The sequence below is a fragment of the Nicotiana tomentosiformis genome, chromosome 5 (assembly GCF_000390325.3).
Source record: "Nicotiana tomentosiformis chromosome 5, ASM39032v3, whole genome shotgun sequence".
In the NCBI taxonomy this organism is placed as follows: domain Eukaryota; kingdom Viridiplantae; phylum Streptophyta; class Magnoliopsida; order Solanales; family Solanaceae; genus Nicotiana; species Nicotiana tomentosiformis.
In genome coordinates, this window is record NC_090816.1 from 13,369,018 (window position 1) to 13,385,369 (window position 16,352).

General features: G+C 35.3%; 2 protein-coding genes across 3 annotated transcripts; one reads left to right on the top strand and one right to left on the bottom strand.

Moving 5' to 3' along the window:
- Positions 1-3,208: 3,208 nt before the first annotated feature.
- On the bottom strand, positions 3,209-7,317 carry LOC104113882 (uncharacterized). 2 transcript variants are annotated; one of them, XM_009624194.4, is made up of 5 exons: positions 6,698-7,317; positions 5,492-5,660; positions 4,545-4,577; positions 4,324-4,418; positions 3,209-3,817 (listed from the first exon to the last, which is right to left on the bottom strand). In XM_009624194.4, exons 1-5 carry the CDS (start codon positions 7,034-7,036, stop codon positions 3,587-3,589), a joined length of 867 nt encoding a protein of 288 aa, XP_009622489.1. In that variant the 5' UTR covers positions 7,037-7,317; the 3' UTR covers positions 3,209-3,586. The 2 variants fall into 2 exon arrangements, with proteins under 2 accessions (XP_009622489.1, XP_033516598.1); XM_033660707.2 differs by lacking the exon at positions 4,545-4,577 and having other exon boundaries at positions 6,698-7,316.
- A 1,208-nt stretch (positions 7,318-8,525) lies between these two features.
- LOC104113881 (uncharacterized) lies at positions 8,526-16,152 on the top strand. The gene is made up of 7 exons (XM_009624193.4): positions 8,526-8,797; positions 9,787-10,000; positions 10,651-10,817; positions 12,212-12,336; positions 13,733-13,793; positions 14,200-14,248; positions 15,630-16,152. The coding sequence occupies exons 1-7, from the start codon at positions 8,633-8,635 to the stop codon at positions 15,704-15,706; spliced, it is 858 nt and encodes a 285-aa protein (XP_009622488.1). The 5' UTR covers positions 8,526-8,632; the 3' UTR covers positions 15,707-16,152.
- The last annotated feature ends 200 nt before the right edge of the window (positions 16,153-16,352 follow it).

Sequence of the window (16,352 nt, forward strand, 5' to 3'; positions counted from 1 at the left end):
AATAAAATTTTGAGATAACAACCTGAAATCTAACGCCATTAAAAAAAAAAATAGTAGCACTAAATAACAAGGCTGATAATATTTTTTCGTCTAACAAGGCTGATATGTTGATACTAATAATTGAATGCAATATAATATCAAGTTCTCTACAAGATCTCTGTTTTTTAAGGTAGTGTAATCCATTCGCCAAGCATAAAACATGTGATATTGCTTAGTCAATCAAAATACGTCATTCCAACACATTTCCTTATCAAAAAGAGAATACCAAAGGTATTGATTATTTGCCTTTGCATATTTCAGTCAGAAGAAACTGCACGTTTTGACTTTTAAATACTAAGGAAATAATTTTATTTGAGTTTTAAGGGCTGCCGACTCACCATGGGGAAAAACTGATCACTTTTTATAAGTGGCGGATCCACAATTTTTATCAAGGGATGTCAAAATATAAATAATTAAATACATCGAAAAGTCAAGAGGAGTCAACGTATAGTAAATATACATAAAATTAAAAAATTTATCTAGCAAAATAATGTAATTTTCCGGCGAAGGGGTATCGCTTGACACCCCTTGCTTCAATGTGGCTCCGCCAATTTTTATGGCTCTGGTTCAGACCATAGGCAAATGTAGCCTTTTAGCTATGGATTCATTAGATACATGGAATATTATGTAACAACTTAAACTAATGAACCACAACTAAGTTCAAGAAATAAGTTCCACCTAAGCAAACAAATGATTACTAAACAGTTATATGAAGCAGCATATATGATATTTCAATTTATATATGACCAAACAAAGAGCAAGATTTCAGATGAAAACTTTGGTTTATCATTAAGAACAAAGTAACCTCAGTCTACAATCTAATGAGCAATGAAAATTTGCTGGAACAAAATCAAACGGGAATGTATTAGAAAATGCAGTTCCTGTCGGGATGATTATTTACCTTGTTCTCATTTATATGCAGTTTACTTGCACTCAGAACAGATGATATAACATTAAGGACACAAAGTGCGATCACATATCAGATCTATCGTCTGAGGCCTCTTTGTGATGGAAAAAAGCCTTCTGGCGAGCCATTGATGATGACTGAGAGTCTCCCATTTCCTTAAGCATATTGATAAGGAAGCCCCAATTGACATGGTCTAATGCTTTCTCTATGTCAAGCTTGCAAATAATTCCCGAGCAGCTGCTTTTCTTCATTGTGACCAAGCATTCATTAGCAATAAGAGCAACATCCATGATCTGTCTGCCTCTAATAAAGGCCATCTGTGAATTACTTTTTTCAATCTCTCTGTCAACGACTTAGAACTGATGTTCTAGAAGATACCAATTAAACTTATGGGTCTGAAGTCCCTCAACTCCACAACATCATTCTTGTTAAGTATATGTATGTGGCATTAAAGCTCAAAGAACACCTCCATAGCCTTCATGATGTCCTCTTTGATGAAAGACAAGCATTTTTTATATAAACACATTGAGTAATCATTTGGACCAGGTGCCTTGTCACTTGCACACTATTTTATCACATGAATGGCATCCATTTCTTCAAATGGTCTTTGAAGCCAAAGATTCTCCTCTTCAGTAATTTTGTAGCTGTCCTCAATATTGTACCTGGGTCTCCAATCTTCAGTTTCAGAGTAAAGGTTCTGGTAGAAGCATAAGATTTCCCTTTTAATGTCCTCAAGCTTTTCTGAAGTCACCCCATTCATCTCTATTTTGTTAAAGCTGTTGTATCTCTTGCGTGCATTGGCCATCATTTTGAAAAAGCTTGGTTTTTTGTCCCCCTGTTTAATCCAAAGAACCCTAGACCTTCGTCTCCATTTTATTTTTTCACACTTGGCAATGTCTTCGAGTCCCATGTAGATGTCTGTTTTCGGGACACGTTCATCCTCACCATGTGGATGGAATTCCACCATTCTTTCAACATGTCAGTAAATCCATCAACTTCAAGCCACAAGCTTTCAAACTTGAAATAAGAATTTGATTTCTTCTAGTCTCCACACTGTAAAAGCAAAGGAACATGATCAGAGGATACTCTTGGAATAACAATCTGTTTGATTGCCTTATATTCATCATCCCACTCATCTGACAATAAGGATCTGTCCAGTCTTGAAGTAGCTACGTGATTGTAGCTTTTAATCCAGGTGAAATTACCACCAGTCAGAGGAGGATCAATGAGTTTGAATTCTTCAATACAGTTTGTAAAATCAGCCCACATCTGCTGCTGGTTCTTTCAGATGCAAACCTGGTTGTATTAAAGTCTCCACATGTAACCCAGGGTCCAGGACAAATGCCTCTGATTACTGCAAGTTCCCGCAACAAGTCTTTTTTCTCATGTCTTGTATATGGCCCATAAACCCCAGTTAGATGCAATGTGAAATTCTGGTCTCGCAAAGAGAACTTCAAGGTAATGTAGTATTCCCCTGTAGCAATGACCACTCCCTGCCATCTCCTTTTGTCCCAAAAAATCTAATAAAATACTTTTTCGGAACTGAAGAAGTAATTACAGTAAAATGATCACAATTTGAAGAGAAGAAGAGAATAAGAGATTGGTGGGAGTTAAGAAGTAATTCATATCCTAGAGTAGAACCATGACTTTTATTTGAAAGCTCTCACTTCACATTTCAACATAACATGTATTTATCTTAACAAACACCTATGGCACATAAAGTTTTACCTAAGGACACAAAAATACCCAAAAAGAATGCAGCGGCCATCATACCTTTAGATTTGTAAGCCAGCCGAAATTAATCCAATCAACTCTTTAACAGGAGGCGCCAGTAGAGGTTTTCCCAAATGCTAGACAAAGTTCCTAAAGATCAGTTTCTCTCAAGTATACATCTCTGTATTGCCCAAAAGATAGTTCTAAGGAAGAAAAGCCATGTGCATGAGCAGATGAGACAGATATTATTGCATGCATGTACAGCTTCTAGCAAATTCTTCCAAGTAAAGGCAAAAAACAGAAGAGAAAGCTAATTGAAGATAACAGAAGGAAACAGAGGCGAGAAAGAAACAACACCAACCGCAGAAAAATCAGTTAATAGAGAAGAAACAGAAGAGAAAAAGAAACAAATGAAAGAAATATGGCAGAAAGAAAACGGTACTCCAAACCCAGTAACACCGATGGAGAATGCAAATGAACAAAGAAGGTAGAAGCAGAAGGGGAACCCAGTTGGCTTAGCACGTTTCACCATTAAAAAAGGAACATGAATTCATGAAATGACTGAAATTGAAGAGCAAAATACCAAATACACATGACAAACAACAGTAATTCCTATAGTACCCCTATCCGTACACCCCAACTCCCATTTCTATATAATAGTAATACACATGAAACCTTTTGATACAAGCTATATCTAAAACAACAAAAGATGAAGCAGCCAGTTCACCATGACTACTGCAAAAACTTTGTGAATCATAGCAGCTGTACAAGGAAATGAATAAAGGACACCCTTTGTGATTTTCAGTTGGTACATGTTCAAAGTGGGTGAACCATTTGAGTTTGCCGCCAGACACAACCAAAAACATCAAGAAGATGTTCTTCAATACATTGTTGCTCTTCTTTTTAGGGAGTATCAATTCAATCCCATTAGAGACCTAATTCCTTTTTCAATTGGGCAAGGGTTGCTTCAATCTCATCAATATTTTCTTCAATACTGCTATCTTTCTCTGTCCTATTTTCTTTTCCATTACCAGTTCTGTTTGTTCCAGATTGTGCATTTCCCTTCTGGGGTCTTTCATCATTGCTTTCTTCTTCTACCTCTGCATCGGTTATATTAAGCTCCTTCTCTAAGAACTCAACAAATTCTTCTCCGATTTCCTGTCAACAATCAAACTTTATAGTGAGAGAAACTCCAATTCTTTCTTTATCGCATGCAGAGTAGAAGTACCACAATTTTGTCCACCTCTAATAGTTAAACGATTTTCACATCCAAGAAAACCTGCTCAACCTCTGTACCCAGGGGTATCTAAGCCAGAGGCACCTCACAGGAAAATAAAGGATGATACCTAGAGGGTGGTAAGAGGCAAATGATCAAAAGGAGAAAAAAAAGAACGGAAAAGGGCCAAAACTGCCCCTAAACTATTGGATTTGGTACAAAAATGCCTTCAGTCCACCTACTGAGCCAAAAATGCCACAGCCGTCTTCTTTTGGTCCAAAATGTCCTAAAAACTAACGGACCATTTAAAACAAAAAGCGAAAAGACCAAAACTTCCGCCGATCTATTGGATTTGGTTAAAAATGCCCTCCATTAAGGCGTTAACCACATATTGTATGATCTTAAATGTGCTTTTCTTTCATACCAATTGAATTAATCAAGTTCTTACCGCCAATTCTTCCCACAAACTCTTTGGTTTTCCCTCCGAAGCGACAGTTGCCTCCCAATTCCGAAATTCTTCTTGGACATCCCTAAAGAAGTCCGCTGCAGAAAGAAATTAGACTTGAGACCCACATGACTCTTTAACTGCAAGACGGGCTATATGTGAAAAATGTCCTAGCGCAGTTGAAGTATCGATAGTGTATCTTTAACTGCCATGTGCAAATCTACCTATTGTTATTTGAACATCCGTGAAAAAGCTACCTGCAGCATGAAGGGGTTAAACATAAGAATGTAAAACCAAAAAGAGATAAGAACTGCCTTACTGAACAGATTAACGAATAATTTTTTTTTTTTTTGATTAGTGAACAGATAAACGTAGAGTTCTGTTTTGTTTTTCTTGTGCTCTGGTTTTTGTTTTTTTCAGGTTTCATTTTGTTTAATAAAAGCATATAGTTCGTTAGCATGGATATCATAGGTGAACCCTCTAAACACTGAAATTAAAGACCTTATGCTTGGATTCTGTATGGTGGAAGTATTGCTTTATTCAGAATGTTGGTGTAAAGTAACTATTTTGAGGTATCGGCATCACAAACAATTTTCAGCGACAAGGGTTCAAACATCCAACTCTATTGAACAATCACGTAATCAGTTTCTGTGGTGAGATTTCTCATCCACGATCAAATTAGTTCGATGGAGTTCTCTGTTGCTCTTTGTCGAAAAGCCCATCCCCCTATAAAAACTGGGGGAAGCGCGAAGAGTTCGTGGCGAAGGAAGTAAGATATTCATTCTACTTTGTGAGCCGGTGCCTAAGTTTTATGATCAGCTAATGCATCCTTCAGAAGTCGACCTTCATACTTTCTTTCGTAAATGTTACAAGTCAATCAAGACACTGGAGGCATTTCAGACTACACACTCAAGTTGATTAATTAGTGGATGACAGATGCTTTTACTATTTTCATGTTTAAATTCTTATTACAGTTTTTAGTTCTTTTTGAAGAAAGAAATGATAAGAGGTTTTGAACACAGCTCCTGACCACAGGATGGCAAGGTAAAGCAGCTGTTGCTTTATTATTTCAAAGCTAAGATTTTTTATCTGGACATAAACAAACATGCATACTAACAGAACTTAAGTACAAGTGAGCAGCAAATATCACTAATTAGCAAGGGTGTTTTACCAAAGCCATAGAAGTCTTCTTCATCTGCAGTACTTCTATTTTTTCCTGCTCCACTATAATATGAAGAACTTGTTGTGTCACTTCCCGAATCATATCTCTTCCTGGTTTTGGAGTTCAATAGTGTGTTGTATGCATGCTTAATCCTCATAAACTTTTCTTGAGCATTGGGCTGTACAGAAAGGCATTAACAAAAAGGGAGATGTCCTTCAATAAAACCAGATTTAATCACCGGGAAGGAAGAGAAAGTTTTAGTTCCTAGTTCCCGTTTTAACTTCAGGCTATATGTTTTTCTTCTTTTCCTGCCGTCAACAAGCACCATGCAAAAAGTGAAAAAGGATAAGGTAATTTGACAAATAATGCCTTGATTCCCTAAAGTAAAATAAATAGTGTTGTACCATATTTGGAATTTCTGTTGCTAGATTTATGTGCGCGGGGATCACGCGAACCCAGCAGCTTTTGCCAATACCATGTATATATAATAAAAAATCCACTAAATATCTATAAATATTTGATTGTGAACCCAGTTCTTATTACACTATTAACTTGAGATCGCGGGAGGAACCCATAAACTTCAAATCATGGATCTGCCTCTGCTTGTGTGTATATTTTGCTATTTCTAGTGCTAATCCTAGGTGAACAAGTAAAATACAAAGCAAGTACGGGAGGTTTGCAACTGATGAACCACTACAGCTATAAGCAACAGCGCCAAATGTGTTATTGCAAACAGTGTTGTCAAAGGCAAAAACATTAAAAAGCGGTCCAAGTCAATCGGGGCTTCAAGCACAAAGCATAATTAAAGTGTGGGATTTAGTTTTAAAAGGCACAATGAAGAAAAAAATAAAAATATATATGTAACGCAAGAAAAAATGACAATTTCATTCATAATGATTTCCTCAACAACTAATATATCTTTTCGCCAATCATATTTATTGTTTTGTACCGCTTCATTCAAGATAGAACTTATAGTCAATCAGGACACACCTTAGTGCCTTGCCTACACTGTAGCGCAGCCTAAGTGAGGCGAAGAGCATACCCTGAGCTTTTTTGAGCTTCAAGGCTTAAGCGCGTTCAAATGAGCCTTTGACAACACTGATTACGAAGTTAACTAAAATCATTTTATAAACTTCAGCACTTAACGCATAGGCATATTTATTAGGTCATCCAAATTATCAAGTTAAAACTAATAAATTCAAAGGGCTACGCTACCTCTTTGTTAACATCAGGATGATACTTAAGAGCAAGTTTGCGATAGGCTCTTTTGATTTGGTCTGCCGTCGCCGATGAAGACACCCCTAAAACTTCATACGGAGACTCTTTTCGACTTGCCTTAACCAATGCAGCTTTGAATTTTCTCCTCTTCTGCTTATTATAGTAACCGCCGCCGCCTGGACTAGGTGAGAAGCCCAATCCCGACCCATACCCAATTCTAGAAACGGGTAACTTTTGCAATGGAAAATGGAAGAAGTTGTAGTTTGCTGCTGGATTTTGAGACAGAGCAGATTTTGCAAATATATAAATGGACGGCTGAAAATTCACACCTATCATTGCTAAGTTACGACAAGACCCATCCCTATGATGTGCTCTCCTTAATTCACTTTATTTATTTCTATAGCATCGCAATCACAAATTAAGCGGAAAACAATAAATGGACCCTTTGCTTTTTCTGTGATTGGCAACGTATTTATGGGTTTCTGATATAGAACTCGAGTCAAGACTAAAGTATGGTCCTCTGTTCAACCTCAGAATTGGAACTGGATTTGGAATTGGAATTGGATTTCGTTGTTTGTAGCCACTCATTAGCCTACCAAGATTTTGGAGATGCAAAATTGTTTGGCCTACCTTGTAAAATCTGCTTTTATTTTGACAATTGCTTTTTCTTGCTTTTCAAAAAAAATTATTTTTGATGAAAAAAAAGTTTGTGTTGGACTAATTAATTTGGAAAGCACAACAATTAGTGTTTGGCCAAGTTTTAAAAAATACTTCTAAGTATATTTTTCTAAGTATATACTTCTAAGTTTTCTCAAAAATACTTTTAAAAGTACTTCTAATTAGAAACTATTTTTTCTTGCTTTTTAAAAACAGCTTCTACTTCAACTCAAAAATATTTTTTTCCTTAAAACAACTTGGCGGAACACCTTGACTTTGAGAAGAAAAAAAATCTTTCGACAAAAAAGCTTGGCCAAACAGGCTAATAGGCTACCAATTATGTTTTACTTAAAGGGCACATACGTTTTGTCTCCGTTAGTTAGGATTAAGAGCCCGTTTGGATTAATTGACAAGTTTGAAGTGATTGAATTTTTTTTTGAGTGTTTACCTGTTTTGATAAATATGCTGAAACTTATAATAAATAGTTGATGTATTTGGTAGAAAAGTATTGATAAGTTGTTCTTTTATCCTTAATAATATTTTTTAATTCACAAATTATTTTTCAAGCTTGAAGTGATTGAAAAGTATTTTTAAATGCTGAAACTGATTTTTAAGCATTTACGAGTTTGGATAAACGTGCTGAAACTGATAATAAGCCGTTGATGTTTGGTAGAAAAGTACTCACTAAAATAAGTTATTTTTTGCTAAATTGACTAAAATACCCTTAAGGCTTTACAAACAAATATAAATTAAAAAGATTTTTTATAAAGAAAATGATAAACAATAAATAACGAAGAGAAAGTTAGAAAATTTATTTTGAAAAAAATATTTTATGAATTAAAAAATATTATTAAGGATAAATTAGTAAAAGTCATGGCCAAACAAAAAATACTTATAAGTCGAAAGCAATAAGTTGACCACTTATGACTCATAGTTAATTTTATCTTATACGTACTTTGGGTGTTTAACAAACAGGTAGATAAACTAAAAGATGCTTATAATCTAGTTTAACCAACTTATAAGGTTCCCCAAACACAAAAGATTGAAAATGCACTAGTTTGTCAAAATAACAAAGAAATAGGATCATTATGTACCTAAATATAAAGATAGAGGACTATTTTGGCTTTTTCTCCATTTTCTAAAGTTAAAACTCTGATCATCGAAAAATTGCAACAGCTCAAACTCGCCCAATTCTTGGTAGTATCCATTTTTAAGGCCGTTCTTCAATAGTTTTCTCCTTTCATAGTTCACTCGCTTTCGCTATACAGAGGTAGAATGTTGCCGAGATGGAGCAAGGCCATTTCACAGTTTTCTAGGGCTTATTCTCAAAGGAACATAAAAATGGGAAGACGATTGTGTTCTTTTTCATATCGAGATTATTCCGCGGTTGCGCCGTCTGTAGACCATTCCACTGAGAAAAACTATCATAGCAAACCCCAGGTTTGAAAATTTTCATTTTTTTTTTCTTTTGTGGTAATTAGATGTTAGTAAGGTAATGCCCCAGGACTTTGATTCAATGGCCTGAAAAAAAAAAGGATCTTTACACAACGTATACATAGTTAAACACATATTATACATAAGTTATACATATGATACATCCGCCAGCCATTTTTAGTTTAAGCGGTTGGGTGAGCGGTTATTTAGGTCATTCTTCAACAAAAAAAGTGGTCTGGTTCATTTGCTGCATGATATCTGCTAATCAATTTGCTTATTTATCCTAGGTTTAGATGCTATTTTGAGTACTTGATGTACATTCAAAGGCGAACATAAGATTTCAAATAAGTGGGTGTGTAATACGACTGCACTGACTACATCATTGTGACAATGTGTGTTGAATATTTTTCTTCTTGACGGTAGTGTTTGAGTGAGTTTACGCACCTCAACTATTCTATCGGGTACCTGCTTTCTCTACTAGTATAGGTGTTGGGTAACTCTGTGCAACTCTATTTAGGCTGGTGAGAAAGAAGTCACTTAGCTTTTTAGTCTCTACTGCAATTTAGAACTTTGGTCTCCCATGGTCTTCATTCCAACTTCATTGACCTCTAGGATACACCCTTGGTGTCGACTGCATACCTATAAATATATACTCCTTATGTAGAGTCTTTCGACTATGCAACAATAATTCGTACGAAGTTTAATAAATTTTCAATGGTGCAACTTTTTGAGCTGAAGGGATGCTAGCACACTAGCAGCTGACATTGACACTACTGTCCACCCTGCTAGCAGTTTTACCTTTCGGAGATTTTAAGGGTTTTGATATTGCATGTTTATTTTTCTGTAATTTTTCTATAATGATATTGTGCCATGAAAAAAGATACCTTTCTCTTAATTGAGTTGTTGATCTCTATGCTTAGTAGAACATAGATTTGTTGCATGACTAGTGTCTGATTTGCGAAGGACTGATAGTTGAACTCCTGCTATTTGAGCAGGTAAATTTAAACAAGATGTTCTGGTCTAAGCCTCAATCATTGGCATTGGCCCCTGATTCACCGTTAAGAATTGATGAGCCACAATATGAGGGCATCCAGCGTTTTCTCCTCAAATTGATGTTGTTCTATAGTAAGCAAAGCACGTCCATTCGAGGAGCTCATGTTATTTATCGCCGTGTTATTCACCAAATTGATAGACCTGCTATCTATGATGGTGAGCCTCTTTGCACTTCAGCTCATTGAACACACTATCTTTGGCCATTTTCCTATGTGCTTATGGATTGTTATGTGAAACTTTTCTTTTATTTGTTTGTTTATAGAAGAGAAAAAGAATGGTGTTCTTCTTGAGTCTGTTCATTTGGATTGCTTATGACTCCGATTGGGCATTCAAGCAGCCGATATATGTAACAAAGATGCATTTTACAAAGTTGTAGTTAAGAACTATCTGTAGATGCTTCTTGACTTAAGTCTATGGCTCTTATTCCCCTACAAATTCTTTAGTCATTTCTCTTCCGTACTCTGGTGCTGAGGTGTGAATTTCTAGATCGCGCTACAGTTTTGAAATTGTTGCACATCAAAAACCTTTATACGCGTTCCTCATCTGCAATCCTTTCACATTATCTAGCTCATCATTATAATTATTTAGGCACTGGCAGCTATCTCTCTAACCCAATTGTTGCAAATCTTTGACAAGCATTACTGCTCATGTTAATTCAAGAGCCCAAGTGAGTTGAATGTTCATTCAATCTTTAAGCATAATTACCTTTTTTCTTTTAATTAAGTGAGCACTGTCTCTTCACAAAATAGCTATGCTAATCTGTGTTTGCCTTAGTTATTTGATCTGCTTGTATGTGTTGCATGCAGTATTTAGCTTGGAGAAAACATTTAAGACCACATTTGCTTTACTTGTTATCCATATGTGGCTATGCTTGCGACGCTTGAAGCAGGAGGGAAAGGAAGGCGTCGAGTTGGGGCAATATCTGTATGAGATATATAATCATGATCTGGAGTTGAGAGTTTCTAAAGCTGGGGTAAGTTATTAAACTCGTGTATTGAAAAATCAATTCAATATCGCAAATAATTCTTCTTCTTGGCGTTCAGTTGGGAAAGTAAATTCAAGTGGCAATGCTATTTGTAATCGAACGTCCATCTTGTTGAACAGGGCGGATGTAGTGTGCTAATAACAGGTTCAATTGAACCCATAACTATCAACGCGGAGTAAAAATTTATATGTGAAAAATCGTTAAAACTGCAAAAATATACTAAGATGAGCCCATAACTTTAAAAATATAATGGGTTCAATGCTAAAACCTTAAAAATTGAACACATAGAGTTTAAATCCTGGATCCGCCTCTGTTGTTGAATATCTTTTGATCTTCTCTTTGTTGTTAAATTGACAACCAAGCTAGAGTGGCTGTAAAGTTTTAACTACTCTTATGTTTGGTTTTAAGAGAATTTTTTGTTGCAACCGCTGGTAAAGTATATAAAAGCATGACTAATGGTAAGAAGAACAAGCCCACACTTTTGTTTTAGCAATCTGTAAATATGGCTCCAACACAGCCTTTGTGCTGAGGATTAATATACTGTTACCTGTCTAAAAAAAAAAGAGCATGACTAATGATGTCGGGCCCTCCAAAAAAAAAAAAGAAGAAAGAAATCTTAAGAAAAAATGGAAGGAAATGGAAAAAGTCGGAAGGAAAAATAGAGCTCTAGAGCAAACAAAATATCGTGGTTACAGGCAGGTTTATAGTAAGTCTAAGCTAGTGATATCTATGATTTTTCCATACAAAAGTTTATGTTATTATATTTCTTACATCAACAATTGGGATGGTTATCCTAAACTTTCCTCTTTTAACGTTACCTTATATAAAAAAAACAATTGGGATGGTTTTCAGACTTGTCACTTACCTTGGTGGAAGAGCATCAATCAGCTCGAATAGGCTCTTTTGCATCATTTACTATTTTCATTTTTCATTTTCATATGTTGCGACAGAAGATCTCTTTTTCCAGAGGTTTTATGGGGTTTGACTTTCAAGCTCATCGAATTACATCTCAGCTCCCACCCCATCCTTGTTTTAAAATTGACTATCAACAAGCGATTTGTTTAAGCTATTGTTCATGATGTACGTTTTTGCATTGGTTTACAACTTATTTTGAGAATTACTGCCCCTTTTGCATTGTTTAAGCTCATCGAATTACTGCCCATTTTCTGCTTCATTCATTTTCTTTTTGGACAATTTATTCTCACCTCCAAAGCGTAATGGAGGAAAAGAATACACAATTTAATTTGCAGCTCCATAATGGTGACTCGGTTTATTTGTCTTCCTTGTGGAATGATACTGGCATCTCAGATTCTATTGTTCATGACAAAAAATAGAAAATTTAAACTTATCTATCATATCCTTTGTCTATTTTTAAATCGCAGGTTAATTTATTGTTGACTAAATGGATGAAGGATTTGGAGAAGATATTTTATGGTAACATTGTTGCTTATGATGCTGCTATGCTTCCTGAAGCTGGGCAGGATGAGCTGCAAACTGTAATTTGGAGGTAAATACATTGGTTCAGGATCCACAATATTGTTTTAATGTTGTATGTTTCCTTTTGCTTTGTTTTGATGAATAATGATCAGTGTGTTCAACAAACATGCTTACATGGTCATTATATGGAACTAATGTGCTATTTCATGAACATCCATTCAGGTTAATTGTTTGTCAGTATTCTACTTATGTAGAGTTACTCGTATTTGTCAGAATTTCCACTTAGCAGATTATTACTATTACGAGCAGCGCATGGTTGCATGAATTAAATTGAATATTATCAGAAAAGAAGCATATAAAGTTTATAGACCTTAGCTAAGAAAAGCTTCAAGACCTTATTTTGAATGCACTATGCAGTCCTCATATGCTTACAGTTGTCAAAAAATTAGCTCTAAGCTCTCGGTGGATGAAGGTTGTAAAAATTTGAGCTGGATATTTATCAGATTGAGAATGAGTATTGGGTTGATTGATCCATTACCCAGACTGGAAAGCAGTTCTCAGACTTGTTTTCTAACATTTGGCTTAAAGCAGCAGAACTGGAGAAAAGCCAAGGCATGAGGAATCTTTGTTTTAATATAAAGAGGCATGAGGGATCTCTTGATGCCCTTCTTCGAAAAGCTTTTATATTCCTAATTTTGAGGGTTTTCGTTGATGGGAAATGTGGAGAAGTGTCTTGTGTGTGTGTGTACCTGCTGATCGTGCCTATTAAAAATTTCCTTAATGGAATGATTAGGACATCTCCGAATGCATCACTATTAATGTAGCCTTACTGAATTGCTTTTATGTTCTTACTGAATTGCTTCTCCCTCATTTTGAATGAGTGCTGCATCAAAGTTTGAGAAGAAAATAAACAAGAGGAAAAGAGAAGGTTCTTTGCTGAAGTTAACAGGAAACAAACAAAGAACCGTGACAAAAGCATATGCCTTACTGTCGTTATTTCTAGATTCTGTTTTTATCCATAGAGTAGGATTAGAGAATTTGAAGCCAACTATATTGCAGTACCCATTAGAATCTGCTTTGCCTCATTTACTCTATTTGTTTTTTGTTTATATCTGGAGTCGATTGGCATGCCATGGTCACCCTTCGTTCATTGAGTATACCTTTTTTTTCGGAATTCACCAAAAATGAGAGTTTTCTTGTTTATGAGCTGAGAACAAGCTGTTGGTAGTAATCGAAGCTGAATGATTTGTAGTTGATATCACTATGGTGTTATCACAAACTAGGATTTGGCATCGGAGAGGAATATAAGGGAAGCTCCGGTTTCTAATTTTGGTAATTTGACAAGGATGGAGTTTCTTATTCACGGCAAATGACAATTAAAATTAAAATTGGTGATGGCCTTTTAGTTTACTGAAGAGACTCTATATGCCTTTATTTGATTACCCTTCTGATATTCTATGTTGTAGGAATGTCTTCTCTGATGATGGTACATCTTTACCAAATGATGCAGCCCTGCTTCCAGTCCAGGCAAGTATACATACATATACTTAAAGTGCTTTTTCTTTTTATCTGATACTTCGGGTGCTTTTATTAGTGACAAAATGTCCAATATTTGCACAGAAGAGAATTATAACACTTACACAAATTATAGTTCTTTGAAAACCAGGCCTTATAAAACAAATTTTTAGTTCTTTCAACTCTTGTGTGGTACATAGAATTTGGTGTTATTTCTCCTGAAGCTCTTTATATATGTTCATGCAGCTTTGACTTGGTATTGACTATGTTACAATTTTGGTGCATATTTTCTAGTATTTTTCCTTGTATTTTTGTTGCTTTTTGTGTTTCTGTATTAGGATGTTGGACATTTGGACCAGATTGTGTCAAAGACGATGGTCTGTACACCATGCTTATTTGTTTGATTTGGTCATTGCAGGCTATTTGTAGGTATGTTCGCAGGGAATCCAACTGTCTGTCATTGACAGGTACGAATTGTGTCCCAACTAATCTGTACTAAATCAGTTCATGTGAAAAGCATGTAGGCACATATAACTCCTAAGGGTTTCTGTACTCTTGCTCTTTCTCCATAGAAAAGGAGAAAAACCTTAAAGTTGAACTTGGCGCCTTTTTCTCTTTTCTGTTATTGTGATCTACTTGTTGCATATCTTCAAGCCAGTCCTCAAGAAGTAGGTGAAGAAAAATTATTTACAGGATCACTTGCTGGCTTCGAATTCCCTCTTAAGGCTTAACGATCTTCATCCTGTTGTTGGGATTGACTCAGTATTAGATACTTACTTTTGAGGGTAACAAAATATGTTTTAGCTTAAATACCGTGTCACTCTCTATGCTGTATTTATTGTGAATTCTAAATGTTCCTGAGTTTTCATCTGAAGCCAAATAGTGGCAGAGTTATTAGAAAGCTTGATTTGACAGTTGCTTTGTCTTTTATACATTGAACTTAATTTAACTGAAGTTACTTTATCTTAAAAATAATAATAATAATAAGAAATAAATCTAATGGCCAATCATACTATATTAAAAGTGGGAGCACTCTAACTCTAAAGTTATTTTACATTTTTGGACTAGCCTGGGTCATGCCTAATAGTATTAAAGAGGCCTACGAAAGCTGGTGCTCTTGGAGAGTTGGCAAATCCATCAAAAAAACTTGGCTTTTGGTCCCCGCTTCTATTTTCTGGTGTATATGGACTGAAAGGAATTGCAGATGTTTTGATGAGATATCAACTCCAAATCATGCTCTTAAAGCTAAATGTTTATTTAACCTTTTTACTTGGCTTAGGCACCTGTATCTAGTTGTGATCGTTTTTTGGACTGTGTCTGCTCCTTATTTTTAACATAGGTTTCTTTTTGTTATGTTTATGAGCAGACACACTCTATTTACTTGTACTCTCTTTTGCTATGCATCTTCTTGATGCCTTTAATGAAATTCTCTTACTTCATCAAAAAAACTCTAAAGTTATTTTACAACTGTGTCCTTTAAAATCTGAGTGACCATTTTGTCCTTCAATCAAATATTACTCCTATAATATTTTGGTACAAAAATGTAATTGTATATTCTAATAAATGCTACCCTATTAGATATAATTATTGTATAATAAAAAAGAATCATCCTATTAAAGAAGTCTTTGATTTAAGGTTCCATTAGAGCAAACATTATCCATGAAGCTTTTGCTACTTGAGGAAACTTTGTATTGTATTCAACCATTCCTGTTGAAAGCTTCACTTAACTAAAACTGAGAAAGGAGATGAAAGTATTCAATCATTCATGCTTATATTTCTGTATTAGACTGAATAAGATATTTAATTTCCAGAGCTATCATTCTGATGATAATACTTTTGTTTGCACAGATAAAGATGCTGTCTTTTCGGGCAACTTCACGTTCACCTCATTGGAAAACACAAAAGCTGATAAAGAGGGAAATTAGACGCAAAGAAAACAATGTCAAAACCAACCATGCTCATGCAACTGTGCCACAATTCATTGTAGAGATTCAGGCTTTCCCTCACTGAAATTATAAGAAATTGCTGAATGCGCAGGCGTGAAACATGAAATCCACTGTTCTTTGAGTTTCAGTAATCTAGGTGCAAATCTAAGGTTGCTTTGCTTTTTTGTGCCACAACATAAATCCTAGAAATGACTGTCAAACTGTTGATGGCTAATGTTTCTAATGGAAGTTATACGAGCTCATTCGTTACATTATGAAGGAATAAATCAAGTAGTTGAAGGAGTCATGGGCGTGTGACCTTTTGTATTTCTTTATCAGTTCTGAGGAAAGTGGGACTGTAAGTTGTATATGGTAATTGCGCCTTAATTCGGATTATTGATTTTGGATAAGTCCCTTAATTGCTGATAATGGTAGAACATCTTCAATTGCTTGTTCTATATAAGGTTAGACAGAGAGATTTTTGCACAGTTGGTTTGTAAAAACTCAGGCAAAACTATATTTTAACGATATTAATGCATCTAAAATGATTATACGGTCTCTGATTAGTAAGTTGAATACACACCAAAAACCATGCCATTTTTTTCTTTTTCAATTCACAAGCTCATTTCTTTCCTCATCAATTCAT